Source organism: Papio anubis, chromosome 5 (assembly GCF_008728515.1).
Source record: "Papio anubis isolate 15944 chromosome 5, Panubis1.0, whole genome shotgun sequence".
NCBI lineage: Eukaryota > Metazoa > Chordata > Mammalia > Primates > Cercopithecidae > Papio > Papio anubis.
The window spans coordinates 161,345,661-161,359,118 of NC_044980.1; the positions used below are offsets into that span (position 1 = coordinate 161,345,661).

General features: G+C 50.1%; 1 protein-coding gene across 5 annotated transcripts in view; it reads right to left on the reverse strand.

The window, feature by feature from the left end:
- Positions 1 to 13,458, reverse strand: part of SLIT3 (slit guidance ligand 3) — a 636,360-nt gene that overhangs the window by 19,999 nt on the left and 602,903 nt on the right. For all 5 annotated transcript variants that reach the window (XM_017960112.2, XM_017960114.2, XM_017960113.3 and 2 more), the window contains 4 exons: positions 12,496 to 12,589; positions 6,566 to 6,703; positions 5,274 to 5,514; positions 3,564 to 3,694 (listed from right to left, as the gene is read on the reverse strand). In XM_017960112.2, coding sequence (XP_017815601.1) covers positions 3,564 to 3,694; positions 5,274 to 5,514; positions 6,566 to 6,703; positions 12,496 to 12,589 — 604 coding nt within the window. The remainder of the gene's footprint in view (positions 1 to 3,563; positions 3,695 to 5,273; positions 5,515 to 6,565; positions 6,704 to 12,495; positions 12,590 to 13,458) is intronic.

A 13,458-nucleotide genomic window follows, 5' to 3' on the forward strand; every position in this document is an offset into this window, starting at 1 on the left:
CAGAATGGAGACCATGGAATCTAGCCTGCAGGTCCCTGCTGGGAACCCAGGCTGCCGTCCTCACTCTGAAGCTGGTTAGTGGGCCTTAGTGGGCCAAAAGCTGCCAACTCCCCTGATTAGAACAGCTTTGGTTGGGCTCCCTGGCTCTGGCCCTGAGGCCAAGGTGGCCTTCCTGGGTGGCTAGAGGTTATTGCACTGATGCTGAGGAAGAGATCTCATTTTTTGTGGCTGGACTGGCCTCCTGGTCCCCTCAGCTGCCGGTCAGCTCAGCCCGTGCCCTCCATTAACCCCAGCCCTCCCATGTGACTTCCATGCAGGCTGATGGGGCCTCCTCCTCCCCAGGGCTTCCTCGCTGCTCAGCCTGAGAAAATGCTTTTGAGGCACAGGTCATGTCTCAGCTCAAACACCAGCTCCTCCTCCAAGGTCCTCCAAGCAAAAATATTTGCTCCTGGGGGGCACAGTGGCTCACGCCTGTAAACCCAGCACTTTGGGAGGCCAAGGTGGGCAGACTGCTTCAGCCCAGGAGTTCAAGACTAGCCTGAGCAACATGACAAAACCCTGTCTCTTCCAGAAAAAAAAAAACAAAAATTAGATGTGTGATGCACACCTGTAGTCCCAGCTACTCAGGAGGCTGAGGGAGGAGGATCACTTGAGGCTGGGAGGTGGAGGTTGCAGGGAGCTGTGATCATGCCACTGCACTCCAACCTGGGTGACACAGTGAGACACTGTCTCCAAAAAAACCCAAAAAACAAAAAAAAATCTTTGCTTCATCCTTGGTGTTCCTGTATGACCCCAGGGTCTCCAGTGAGCATGAGCTGATTCTGCTGTGCAGCCACTGCTTGTTGATATGTGTGTCTTCCTCCCTGGACTGTGTGTGTTTAGCTCTGTGGCCCCTGCACTTTACCTAGCCCAGGGTCTGGCCCAAACGTGGGGCCTGACAGATGTGGAATGAGTGAGAGTGTACTACTGGGAACAGAAACAGGGCTGCCTCAGGGAAAATGTTCGGAAGCAAAACCATTTTAATATGGAATTGCTAGAGCCTTGGGACCCTGAGTATTGTAAACTGAATGAAGGATACTAAAGATCTGTTACAGGCTCAGCATGAAGATCTAGGCCAGGAGTGCCAGAGCATCCTTAGCTGGGTTTCCCCATGGCTAAGACAGAGCCTGGTGTCTCTCCAAGGCCACCTACCTGCTCCAACTCACGGCTCCCTGACAGCAGCTTCTGGACAGCAACTCTCTGACCTTCCATTTCATAACTCAGCACAGTGCTGCGACACTCCTACCAGCCACACCAGCCCTTTACCAAATCACCAGCCCTGACGGCTAATGTTAGCAGAGGGCAAAGGCTGGGCTCTGCTTGGGAAGGCCCCCAGCTCAGGGCAGGGCTCAGCTGCTTCTGGAAGCCTGGCTTTAACCTTCTGTCCTTGACATGTCTGTGTAAAGCCTTAATTTGCCAAACACTTCCTCCAGTGTTGTTTCAACCCTCAGTGACTACCCTAAGAGGTATATCCTGCTATTGCTCACATTACAAATGGGAAGGGGGAGGGGGGGAAACTGAGGCACAAAGAGGCTGAATCACTTGTTCACATTTGGATTTATGCAATAGCAAATGCTTCACAGGCTGCCCTGGCCCTGCCTCTTTGGCTCTCTGTCCTCGCCACTTGGCCAGGACCCATGGCTCTAGGGACACAGATGTTAGGCGGTCCAGGCTCTAGGGAGACCACCAGGGTGAGCTCTTTCTTCTGGTGTCCACTGTGCCCAACTGTCCTAACCTGCCTGGTCTTTATCCACCTTCCACCGGGAGCCTCCTGCTCTGGTCAACACCCTTTTCCTTGCCCCTCGTCTGTCTTTGCCGACCTCCCGGCATGGCTCGTCCACCTGTTCTCTCTGCCCTCACAAGTTCTTCCCTTTCTTCAAGGCCCAACTCAGACCGCTCCTTCTGCAGGAAGATTTCCTGTGGAAACTGGTGTTTCTTAGACGTGTGCATTAGAATCACCTGGAAGGCTCTCTGAAGCACAGGTGTGTTGGGGCCAAGCCCTAGGGTTTTGGATTCAGTAGTTCTGGGGTAGAGTCTGAAAGTGTGTATTTCTATCATGTCCACAGTTAATGCCGGTGCTGCTGCCTCGGGGACCACACTTTGAGAACCACTGGTTTTAACCAATGGCTTTCCAATTGGGTTTGTTGGATCATTTATCAGGGGCCTTGACAACAGCGTGTGTGGAGGGGGATCTTTGCTTCAACCCTGCAGGGTGGTTTTGCTTCTAAGTATTTGTGATTCTTAAGTTCAATATAAGATTTTAATGGAAGAAAAGATTTAGTTAGCAGGGAAAATAAAATGTCTGAAAGTTGCAGCTCTTCACTAATCCCTATGAAATGTGCTCTTGCCTCTGACGGGACAGTGTGGCCTCTCTTTTGTACTGTGCCTTCCCTAAGGTTTGGCTCTCCTTCTACTGGCAGTTTCACATGATTTTAGGTGTCACACAGACATTTTTAACTTTTAGTAGTCATTCTTATAACTATTATAAAAATATAACTAAAATAATTTTTATTGTAATATTTAGTATTTATTTTACTGAGAAGCGGAAAAAAATCTAACATATCCAGCTAGCATGTCTGTGATTCCCCAGATGATCATTCCTTAAGGAGCAGCTATATGCAAAAAGTGAGCAGTTGGCCGGGTGCAGTGGCTCACACCTGTAATCCCAGCACTTTGGGAGGCTGAGGTGGGTGGATCACCTGAGGTCAGGAGTTCAAGAGCAGCCTGGCCAACATGGTGAAACCCCATCTCTACTAAAAATAGAAAAATTAGCCAGGCATGGTGGCATGAATCTGTAATTAATTCTAGTTACTAGGGAGGCTGAGGCAGGAGAATCGCTTGAATCTGGGAGACAGAGGTTGCAGTGAGCCGAGATTGCTCCGTTGCACTCCAGCCTGGGCAAGAGAACAAGACTCCATCTCAAAAAAAAAAAAAAAAAAAAAAAAAAAAAAAAGTGAGCAGTCGCAAGTTGCTGTAAGGCAGCACATCTGAAGTGAAAGTCCAGCTGCCACACCTGTCACACACAAGCCAGGGTGACTGCTGGAGAGGCTGAAGTTTAGGAAAAGCTGCCCTTCAGAACGGTTTGAAAGTCACCTAAGGGGTGGCCCTGCTCCCTCAGTGCCCTTGAGTTTCTTCCCCTTGAGTTGCATGCTAATTGTCCCCTGTTGTCTTTCTTAAACTAATGAAAGATTAAGATGACATTTCGAAAAGGGCACCTCATTAAGCAGCCTTGTCCCCACTGCAGTGCGCACTCCCACACAGTAGCTAGCTGCCTGTTTATCTTATGGTGATGAGGTGTCACCTCTCCTCCGCGGGCCTGCCTTCCTCTGCCTCTTCCCCTGACACGCCTTTCTCCCTCCCACCCGCCACTCGGTGAGGAGGAAGTGTGTGTGCGCGCAAGTGCATGGTAGGGGCGGGGAGAAGGGACACCCGAGTTCTCCTGAATCCCCCTTCTGAGTTGCAGGCCCAGAGGCAGAAGGATGCGGGGGAACACACAGTGGGTCAGGAAGGAGAGAGGCCCTTACCTGTACACTGTGGTTGGAGGGGAACTCAGGCTGTCATAGACCAGCCGCACGTGACCCTGGTACAGCTCCAGTGCCAGGGGGTCATTGTCTCCTTTGTAGAGAAGGATGCCGTTGTCCTTGTCAGTGGCCACCTGCAGAAAGCAGCCAGGGTGTTAGTAAGGGCTTACCTGAGACTGAACCTCCCCTGCCCATCTCACAGAGCCCTCTTCCAAGGCAGCAGCTTCTGAATCTGTGCTGCGTCTAAATTCACGTGCATCTTTCCTCCTCCGTCTAGTCAGTAAATCCCCAGAAGGTAAGGCCTCGACTTACACCTCAGCAAGTGCTGACTGAGCAAACCAGTTCAACACATTTTTACTGAGTGCCTACTGTGCACCACTATGTTCATATATTTATGTATGTCAGGAGGCCCCAACTCTAATCTGCCCTCTCCCTCTGGTGCATAACGTGATCCCGCCCAAGTTTAGGCCCTTCTTTGGTTTCTCTGTATAAAGTAGAATAATAAGGCTTTTTTTGTTGTTGTTATTTTTGTTTTTGAGGCGGAATCTTGGCCCAGGCTAGAGTGCAATGGCACAGTCTTGGCTCACCGCAGTCTCTGCTTCCTGGGTTCAAGCATTTCTAGTGCCTCAGTCTCCTGAGTAGCTGGGACTACAGGTGCATACCACCATACCCTGCTAATTTTTGTATTTTTAGTAGAGACGGGATTTCACCATGTTGACCAGGCTGGTCTTGAACTCCCAACCTAAAGTGATTCACCTGCCTTGGCCTCCCAAAGCACTGGGATTACAGGCATGAGCCACTGTGCCTGGCTAATAAGAGTTATAAAGAAAATGCTAACAATGATAATTAATTCAGTGTTTGCTAGGAACCGGGCACTATGCTAAGAGTTATCTAGGGAATTAAAAAAGAAAATTCCAGTGTCTAGATTTTACCCCAGACCTTGCGGGTGGGGCCCAGGCAAAGATAATTTTATTATTTATTTATTTATTTTTTTGAGACAGAGTCCTGCCCTGTTGCCCAGGCTGGAGTAGAGTGGCATGACCTCGGCTTACTGCAACCTCTGCCTCCCAGGTTCAAGTGATTCTCATGTCTCAGCCTCCCAATAGCTGGGGTTACAGGCATGCACCACCATGCCCTGCTAATTTTTGTATTTTTAGTAGGACTAGGTTTCACCACGTTGACCAGTTTGGTCTCGAACTCCTGACCTCAAGTGATCTACCAGTCTCAGCCTCTCTAAGTGTTGGGATTACAGGCGTGAACCACCACACCTGGCCAAAGATAATTTAAGAAGTTCTCGAGGTGATTCTAAAGTATTGCCAAGGCTGAAATTTGCTGGTTTCAGAAGTTGCACTCATAGCCAGTCACCCGGAATGAGATTCTTGGATTAGTGGATGGGCCTCAGACAAGGGGTTTGGTCTGTCTTGAACTGAATCCCAATTCTGCAGCACAGCATCTGGCGTACAATAGTTGAATGCATATTTTCTGGAGGATTGAGTGAATGAGGCTGGAAGTGGGGGCTGCAGTTTGCAGCAAGAGCTGGTCAGGAGTTATCTATAGCACTCTCTGGATGAGTTGGTCCAGGTGTCCTCAAGCTGAGTGTTGTCCCTGATGGTGCTTTACTGCTAAGATGGGGCATTCCAGCAATTTTCTGAACAAATCAGAGCTTGGGGGCATGTTAAGGTCCTTCCAAGGGCAGGGCAGGGTGGGACACACCTGTAGGGAGATGTTGGCCTGAGGTCGGACCTTGGCGGAGGCCAGTTCCACGTAGGAGTCCTTGCCCACGAAGTTGACGGTGATGAGCTTCTCGCATCTGGGGCCGGCGAAGCCTGGTGGGCAGCGGCAGGTGGGCTCCTGCTGCACCACGATGCACTGGGCCCCGTTCTGGCACTCATATTGGTCGCACGGGCTGGTCTGCAGCAGGACCATGGGTGGGGGGTGCTCGCAGAAGGGTCCACTGGAAGGCGGGAGAGAATGGGGAGGGAGATAGGAGAATGGCCAAGAGGAGACAATCACAGTTACTCAGGCCAAAGAACCTCGAGCAGAGAGGTAGAGTGAGATGGAAAATGACACTAGTTCTAGGGGCTACTTCCAGCCCTGCCACTAACCGGGGCAAGATCTTTTCCTTCTCTAAGTCCCACATTTCCCATTTTTAAGAGAGTTGGGGTAGCCATGGTGGCATGAGCCTGTAATCCCAGTTGCAGGGGCAGATCGCTTGAGCACAGGAGTGCGAGTTCAGCCTGCGGAACAGAGCAAGACTCCAGCTCCAAGAAATAAAATCATGGAGTTGGACTACAGTAGAGGTCCCTAAATTTCAGTGTCATCAGAATTGCCTGGGGGTGATTTCTTAAAAGAGCACATTCCCACCCTCGGAAAGATGAATGAACAAACAAAATGTGGCTCATCCGTCCAATGGAACATTGTTCAGCAGTAAAAACAAAGGGAATTCTGACATACCCGACAGCATGGATGAATCTTGAGAACATGATATACAAAGTGAAATAAGCCCGATAAAGGACAAATGCTGTATGTGGCCATTTAGATAAAGCATCTAGAGTAGCCAAATTCATAGCAACAGAAGTAGAATAGAGGTTACCACTGAGGAACCATCATGTTTATTCTCCAGCCTAGAAAGAAGATTCTGGTCAGTATGGCCATGTGGCTACCTCCACCCTGCAAGCTGGGCTTCAAGATGGTGGCATCTTCCATTAGATGGAATCCTACCCAAGCATGACATTACATGAGCTGAACCTAAGCCCGGCTTTCACGTGGAGTTGCCACAAGTAGCTCTTCTCCCATCTACAATGTGGGATCACCAATACCTGCTCTATTTCCCTCATGTGGACATGTAAGGACTGCAAAGGTGTCAGGGGAATAAAGGCATCACCCAGAACAAGGGCTACGGCCACCTGGGCCTGAGTCTCCACCCTGGCCACCTTAGCCAGTCAGCCCCAGCCCCTGCCACCTGGCCCAGGCTGCCTCTTTCCTGAGGTGCCCTCCTGCCTTACCTGAAGCCCTGGGGGCAGGTGCATGTGTAGCCATTGATTGTGTCCATGCACTGGGCCCCGTGGCGGCACTTGTGGGCCACACAGTCATCATTGTCTGTCTCACAGAGCTTCCCGCTGTAGCCAGGGACACACTCGCACCTGGAACACAGGCAGAGGCAAGGCTGTTCCTCAAGGCAGGGCCAGATTCCAGGCAGTCACTCTCCAGCCCCCCTCAGCAGATGACCGCTCCCCATCTCTTCTATCTACCCAAGTTCCTTTGGGATCTGCAAAGCCTGGCCCCACAGCAGGTTTCCCTGGTGGCCCATGGCCTTTGTTCCATTCATGGTGGGGTGAGTCTTGTGTTCCAGAGCTAGGGTGAGGAACACAGGGGTGGACTCATCCAGCTTTTGGCTTGGATCTGCCACTTCCTACATGAAACTGATGTTCAGTTTGGTCCTTCCTTTAGGTCAGGCACTGTGCTATGCCCCTTTCACTGAGTTCTCATTGAGGCCTCCCAGAACCCTGTAAGGGAGGGTCTACCATACTCCATCGTAAGGAAGAAACCAGAGGGCAGAGAGAAAGCCTTCAGGCTTTGCAGAAGGCAAGAAACTGCAGGCACTTCCCTGAGGATCCCCATACCCCCATCAAGTGATAGTACTTAGTTTACACTTGCGTGTCAGAAACTGTTCTAAGTGGATCAGTCACTCATTACCTCTCTGTGTTTCAGTTTCTTCATCTTTAAATGCAATTGATAAATAACTCCACCTCTTATGGTTGCTTTAAAAATGATATATGCTTTGTGTAGTGCATTAAACACTAAGTAAATATTCAACATGACATGTAGAAGATGATGTGATACTGTTTGCACTCTGAGATTCAGACCAGGATGAGAAAGGCAAAAATCTCTTCTGCCTTAATAAATGGCTCATATTACCTGGGCAAGAGGATGGGAACACCTGCTCCACCCCAGGCCCTGCACACCAATCTGGCCCTTCCTAAAAGAGTGGTGCGTCAGCAATTCCATTATCGCCCCTTCTAGACAAGGTTTAAAACCTGGCCAGAGGAAGCCACCTTGGCTAAAACCTGGTCTCCTTGAGTGTGGAGAAACACACCTGAAGGCACCGAGGGGCTGAGTCACAGAGGCTTAGGTGCACCCACAGGCACATATAAGCAAATGATTACTGGCGCTTCTGCCTTCTGCAAAGCCTGTGTACCTTTGTGGGCCTAACAGCTGAATTCTAGTGGGCAGAGTAAAAATAATAGCCGCAACCTATCCAAGTCAGAGGCGGCAGCGGCGGCATGGCAGAAGGAGGCGACACAGGCAGGGAGGTGAGGGCGGAGGGAGCGAGCTCTCTGAACTCTTAGGCTATCTGAAAAGCAGCCCCACGGGAAAATCAGGGCAAAGGGATGGCCCTCCCTCATCCCTCTCCTCCCTCTCCTCCCTCTCCTCTTTAGGAATGGATAGAAGTGGGGTGGAATCCACACGTGGCAACCCCACTGACATCGTTGGGGTTGGCAGAGCATGATGCAGGCTGTAGGTTCATAGCTAGGTAAGACACAGAGCGGGTGACGTGTCCTTGACTGGAACAAGTTCCAGAAACTGAGGACTTACGGGCCTATGCTCAAAAATTGAAATCCGCTAAGATCTGACCAATTCATCTTTACTTGACTGGCAAATTTGAAATACGTAACCTATTGCCGCACTAGAAGTACACACTTACATGTTCAACCAGAGTCTTTTAAGGAAACACATTGAGAATGCCTTCGAGGGGCATGTGCTCAATATAGCACCATGTATACTTCTGCTACTGTGTTAAACTTGGCCCAGGTAGGCATCCGTGTGTCTCCTGAATTCTAAAAAGTAGTCGCAGAGCAACTTAAGCTATTTGACTTTCTGCAAGGCAACGATAGCTGGCCAATACTTACAGGATAAAATCCAATATTTTAAGCCTGGACTTCGAGGCTACTGGTGAGGTCTTTATTAGGAATTAGGGAAGCTATTCTCACTCTCAGACTAAGCAGTGGAGGTCTGGAGGCAAATGTGTTAACCTCCTTCTTCTTTTAAAATGCTGCAGCCCTCTCCATACCAGCAAGTCTCAAACTTTAATGAGCATACAAAACACCCAGGGATCTTGTTAAAATGTGTCTTCCGATTCAGGGAGTCTGGGTGGGGCCTGGGAACTAGCATTCCTAACAAACGCCCATGTGATGCTGATCCTGCTGGTTCCAGAACCTCTGGTAGCAAGGACCTATATAATATTTCTCCATCAACTAAACAGAGGCAGCTGGTGCTATAACCTGCATTCCCTATTGTTCTCAAATGCTTGCCTTTATCTTTCTTCCAGTTAAAGTTTATGCATTTTAATATGTGTTGGGTCTATTGATTCTGCACAAGGGGGAGTAACCGAGTGCTGTCCTTGGTTCCAGGACATCTGGAGTCTCTGGATTTAGCTGAGAAATCAGTCAGGCCCAGACTGATTCACAGCCCCACCCCTTTATATGTGTGTGCAAAGGTGGCTTATGTCACCTCAGTGAGCCTCATAAAATGTGAATGAGTTTCTACGTTCTAAGATTGTTGGATGTCGGATAATACACCTTGCCTGACAAATAATAAGTTAGCAGTACATGCTAGTCATTGTGATCTTTCTTTTGGCTATTGTTATTTTCAGTATTATGGACAGGTAGTATCTGCCCTTCATTGAGACCTCATTGAGGGAGGGAATGTACAAGGAGAACTCCAAGGATAAACATCGTCACACTTGGGCAAAGGTCACCCTGACCGCGTATCTCTTTGGCTAATATCCCCATAGGCTGCCATAGGATATGAGCTGTTTGGTGATGGGAGATAAGGGAGATAAAATGATAAAATGTTGCACTGGAAGAATTTTTGATTTAAACACATTTTAATGAAAACCTAACATTATTGAGCTGGCCTGTAGACCTTCTCAAGTAATGACATCACATATAAATACAATATCTCAAGATTATGAAAGCTAGACTGATTTTGTTCTTTCCTATATTGTCCTAGAACTCAAGGGACTTTGGTTACAATAGAGGTTTCTAGGAATAAGTTCTGGGGATCATAAAAACCTGGCAGTGTTAGCTCTCCAGCACTCCAACCCCACACCTGCACCCTTGACCACGTCTTTTTTTTTTTTTGAGACAGAGTCTTGCTCTGTCAGCCAGGCTGGAGTGCAGTGGTGCGATCTCCGCTCACTGCAACCCCTGCTTCCTGGGTTCAAGCGATTCTCCTACCTCAGCCTCCTGAGTAGCTGGGATTACAGATGTGCGCCACCACACCTGGCTAATATTTGTATCTTCAGTAGAGATGGGGTTTCACCATGTTGACCAGGGTAGCCCCTAGACCACTTCTGACCAGTGCTGGTGCAAGCCTGTGTCCTCTGAGCTTGCTGTCCACTCAACCAAGAGGCAATTTATCTCCTCTCCATGGGCAGATCCTCATTCCCTGCCCCTTCCCGGGCATGCCCAAAGCACTCTGCTTGCCAGCCTGGCCTGCTCTGCTTTGGGTTCACATTTGCATTTACACGTCTCTTCCCACCCCTTGCCCCTTCATTCTTCCCTGTCCCCTCACAGTATCCCATACTTGGTTAAAGATCAGCAGTAAACTGAAGTCAAATCCGGGGGTGGAAGTAGACGGGGAGGTCCTGTGAGGCATCTCTCACCCTTGTACTCAGGTAACTCGACCGCCTAAAAGTCCCACCTGGCATATCTGAGGGGGCACAGGGCAGATGAGGTAGGTAGGAATGGGGTAGACACATGGAAGGGCTGAAGCTTCATTTGGTCTCATTGAGCAAAACCAGAGCCTCTTGGCATTTTCCCTGGTGATGAGCTCTAGGCTTGTGATGTGAAAATAGAAAAGGGAGACACAAGAAAAGACATGCTCATGTCTGCCTCTCACCCTTACTTACTCGCTTCTTCTTCCCCCAGTGGGGCCATTCTTCCTTCTCTCAACCCATCCAAATTCCACCCACCCTCAAGGGTCACCCATATTCTGCTCCTAAAGGGGTGGGGCTGCTTCTCTCCTCCAGCAGGCTCTTCCTTCCTTAGAACCCCAGCAACACAGCCAGAATCGTGGGGCCTAGAACTTTCTTCTTTGCTAAATATTTACTCAGTGTCAAATCTTCCTCCCCTAGGTCCATGGCAAGGGCCTTGAGGAGAGGAATTAAAACCATCTTCCAATCCCCACTACACTGCACACAATCAAGATCTGTGGACTGGGCCGGGCGCGGTGGCTCAAGCCTGTAATCCCAGCACTTTGGGAGGCCGAGACGGGCGGATCACGAGGTCAGGAGATCGAGACCATCCTGGCTAACACGGTGAAACCCCGTCTCTACTAAAAAAAATACAAAAAAATAGCCGGGCGCGGTGGCGGGCGCCTGTAGTCCCAACTACTCGGGAGGCTGAGGCAGGAGAATGGCGTGAACCCGGGAGGCGGAGCTTGCAGTGAGCTGAGATCCGGCCACTGCACTCCAGCCTGGGCGGCAGAGCGAGACTCCGTCTCAAAAAAAAAAAAAAAAAAAAAAAAAAAGATCTGTGGACTGATGGGTGGGCTGGGGAGCAACAACTAGAACTCCTGCTTCTTAGATTCTAAGATTCTAAGAGCTTACAAGTTCAAGTTTCAGGGATTCTCTAATTCTAAATTTCTAAGATTCTGTGATTGGACTTTCTGAGATCTTGGGATTCCCTGAAGTCCTAAGTTCTGCTGTTTAGACTCATAGTTGCAAACACCCCCAGAGTCTGAGAACTCTCTGCCCTGTGACTGAGAACAGGACAGACTCTGGGTGACGACAGCTCCTGGACCCATCGAGACCTAGAGCATGCGCTTCTGCCCCCCCCAGAGGCTGGAGATGCCATGGTGGGCATTCTCCTTAAAGACTTGTCAGCACAGGCATGGAGCTCTGGGCCCAGGGCCCTCATCCCTAGGGGAGGCTCTGTAAGGTCATTTATGGGGTCTGCTAAGGGAACATCCTGGGGTCTCTCCAGTTGCCCTGGACTGCCTGTTTCCCAAAACTCTGACTCCTTGGTGCTAGCGGCTTCCCTCTGGTGTTAGACACAGATTGCTGGGGAGAAGAAGGAGGCAGCTGTGTGTAGAAGGCAGCACTGGAGTCGGGAAGAATGTTTTTGGCCACAGAGTTCTGGGATCTCCCTCTTGATATCAGAAAACCCCCAGTCTCAAGGGTCTCACGATCTTCTCCAGGAGAGGCAGTGGCAAAAGTTTTCATGAAGGAAGGTGAAAGGAAGAGGTGAGTACAGGGCCTGGGAGGGATTTCCAGGGGTGCCATTGGATCCTCAGCCTCAAGAGCTGGATGGCTTTCTCCTGGGGCAGCCTCTCCATCCACCCTGAGGGCCGCTCACATGCTCCCCTGACTCCTATTGGCTCTGCTGCTTGCCATGGAGACAGCTCCACCAGTGGCCATGCTGCTGGACCATAGTGCTCCTGCCCCCTTCCCCTGCAACAGGTGCATAAGCTGAAAAACTTGCTGTGGACTGGAGGGGCAGCATACTGCGAAGGCCGCACACGGAGAAGGTGACCAAATACGCTTTAGACTCTGCTTCCCCAGTGGAACTGCTCTACTTCTTTAGCTCTGGGAAGGAGGGATATGCTGAGAGCACTGGGACATTGGTGGGAGAGGAGAGGCAAGGAAGAAGGTGCAGGGAAGAGAAAGAGTGGATCTTTCTCTGTCTCTGTCTCTCTCTTTCCCTACCTACCTGTCTATCTACAGAGACTTAGAGACACCCACAGAGAGACAGAGGCACGCACAGGGAAACAGAGACTGAGAGAATTAGATCATGGCTGAATCAGAGACACAGAGAAGCACATGACACAGAGAGAGCGAGCATGCAGAGAGACCAGAGACTGCCTAAAACCTAGACTGTTAGAGGCAGAGTTTTCGTGGACTCTGTGCTGGGGGCACGAAGCCAGGTCTTACCTGAATCCTTTGTCCAGGGGGATGCACTTGGCCTCATGCTGACAGAGGTTCAGCTCAGGCACACAGTGGTCGATCACCTCGTCGCAGAGCTCACCTGGCACGGATGGGGGAGATAGCTCAAGCCTCAGGCAGGGTAGGCATACCCTGGCCAGAAGATCAGAGTATTGGGGGGGATAGCCTGGCCAGAAGATCAGACTCATCCAGCCCCTGGTCAGGTGGGCATGGACGTCAGGAGTCCTACCTTCTCACTCCTTGTGTATCCTCCTGCACCTCTGCCTTGGTTTCTTTGGCAGTGACCATGGGAAGATTCCAGGTGTCCTCCTGGACACTGTCCTAGCATCACCATTTGGCTGTTTTACTTGATCTTTCAAGGGCAGGGGCAGGTGCAGCTGAGAGCACAGGATGCCTGGTCCTGACTTTGGGCCATGCTTATTCATTTGTTTTTTTCATTCCACACTTATTTACTGAGCACCTCCTGTGCGGCAGGCGCTGTGCCAGGTGCTGGAGACACAACAGTGGCCAGGTCCTGTCCTACCCACAGCTTATTTGGGAAGGGCTACAAACAAGCAGGCAATTACAACACAGACTTGTAGGTGTGAACAGAAGGGCAAACTTTGTGGAAGCACAAGGGGGACCCATAGCCTCCCCCAGGAGGTCAGAGGAGGCTTTAGAGACACAGACAAGGCTTAGCAGCCCCCTTCACCTGTTATAGATAAGTAAGCCCCTTGGATTTTTCAGGGAAAGAAGTATGAAAGGAATTTGAAGTTCTGGTCTCTAGACACATTGCCTTTGAAGTCTGCAGTGCTACAAAATACCTAATGGATCATAAATACCCAGGGATGGCCCTTGCAGATAAGCCCTGAAAAGCTTACACCACCTGCAAATGTGTTTTAAGAATGTGGGGGAGGGTGGTAAGACAGAACAGCAGCTCCCAAGCAACACCAGCTTTTAAGATCTGAGTTT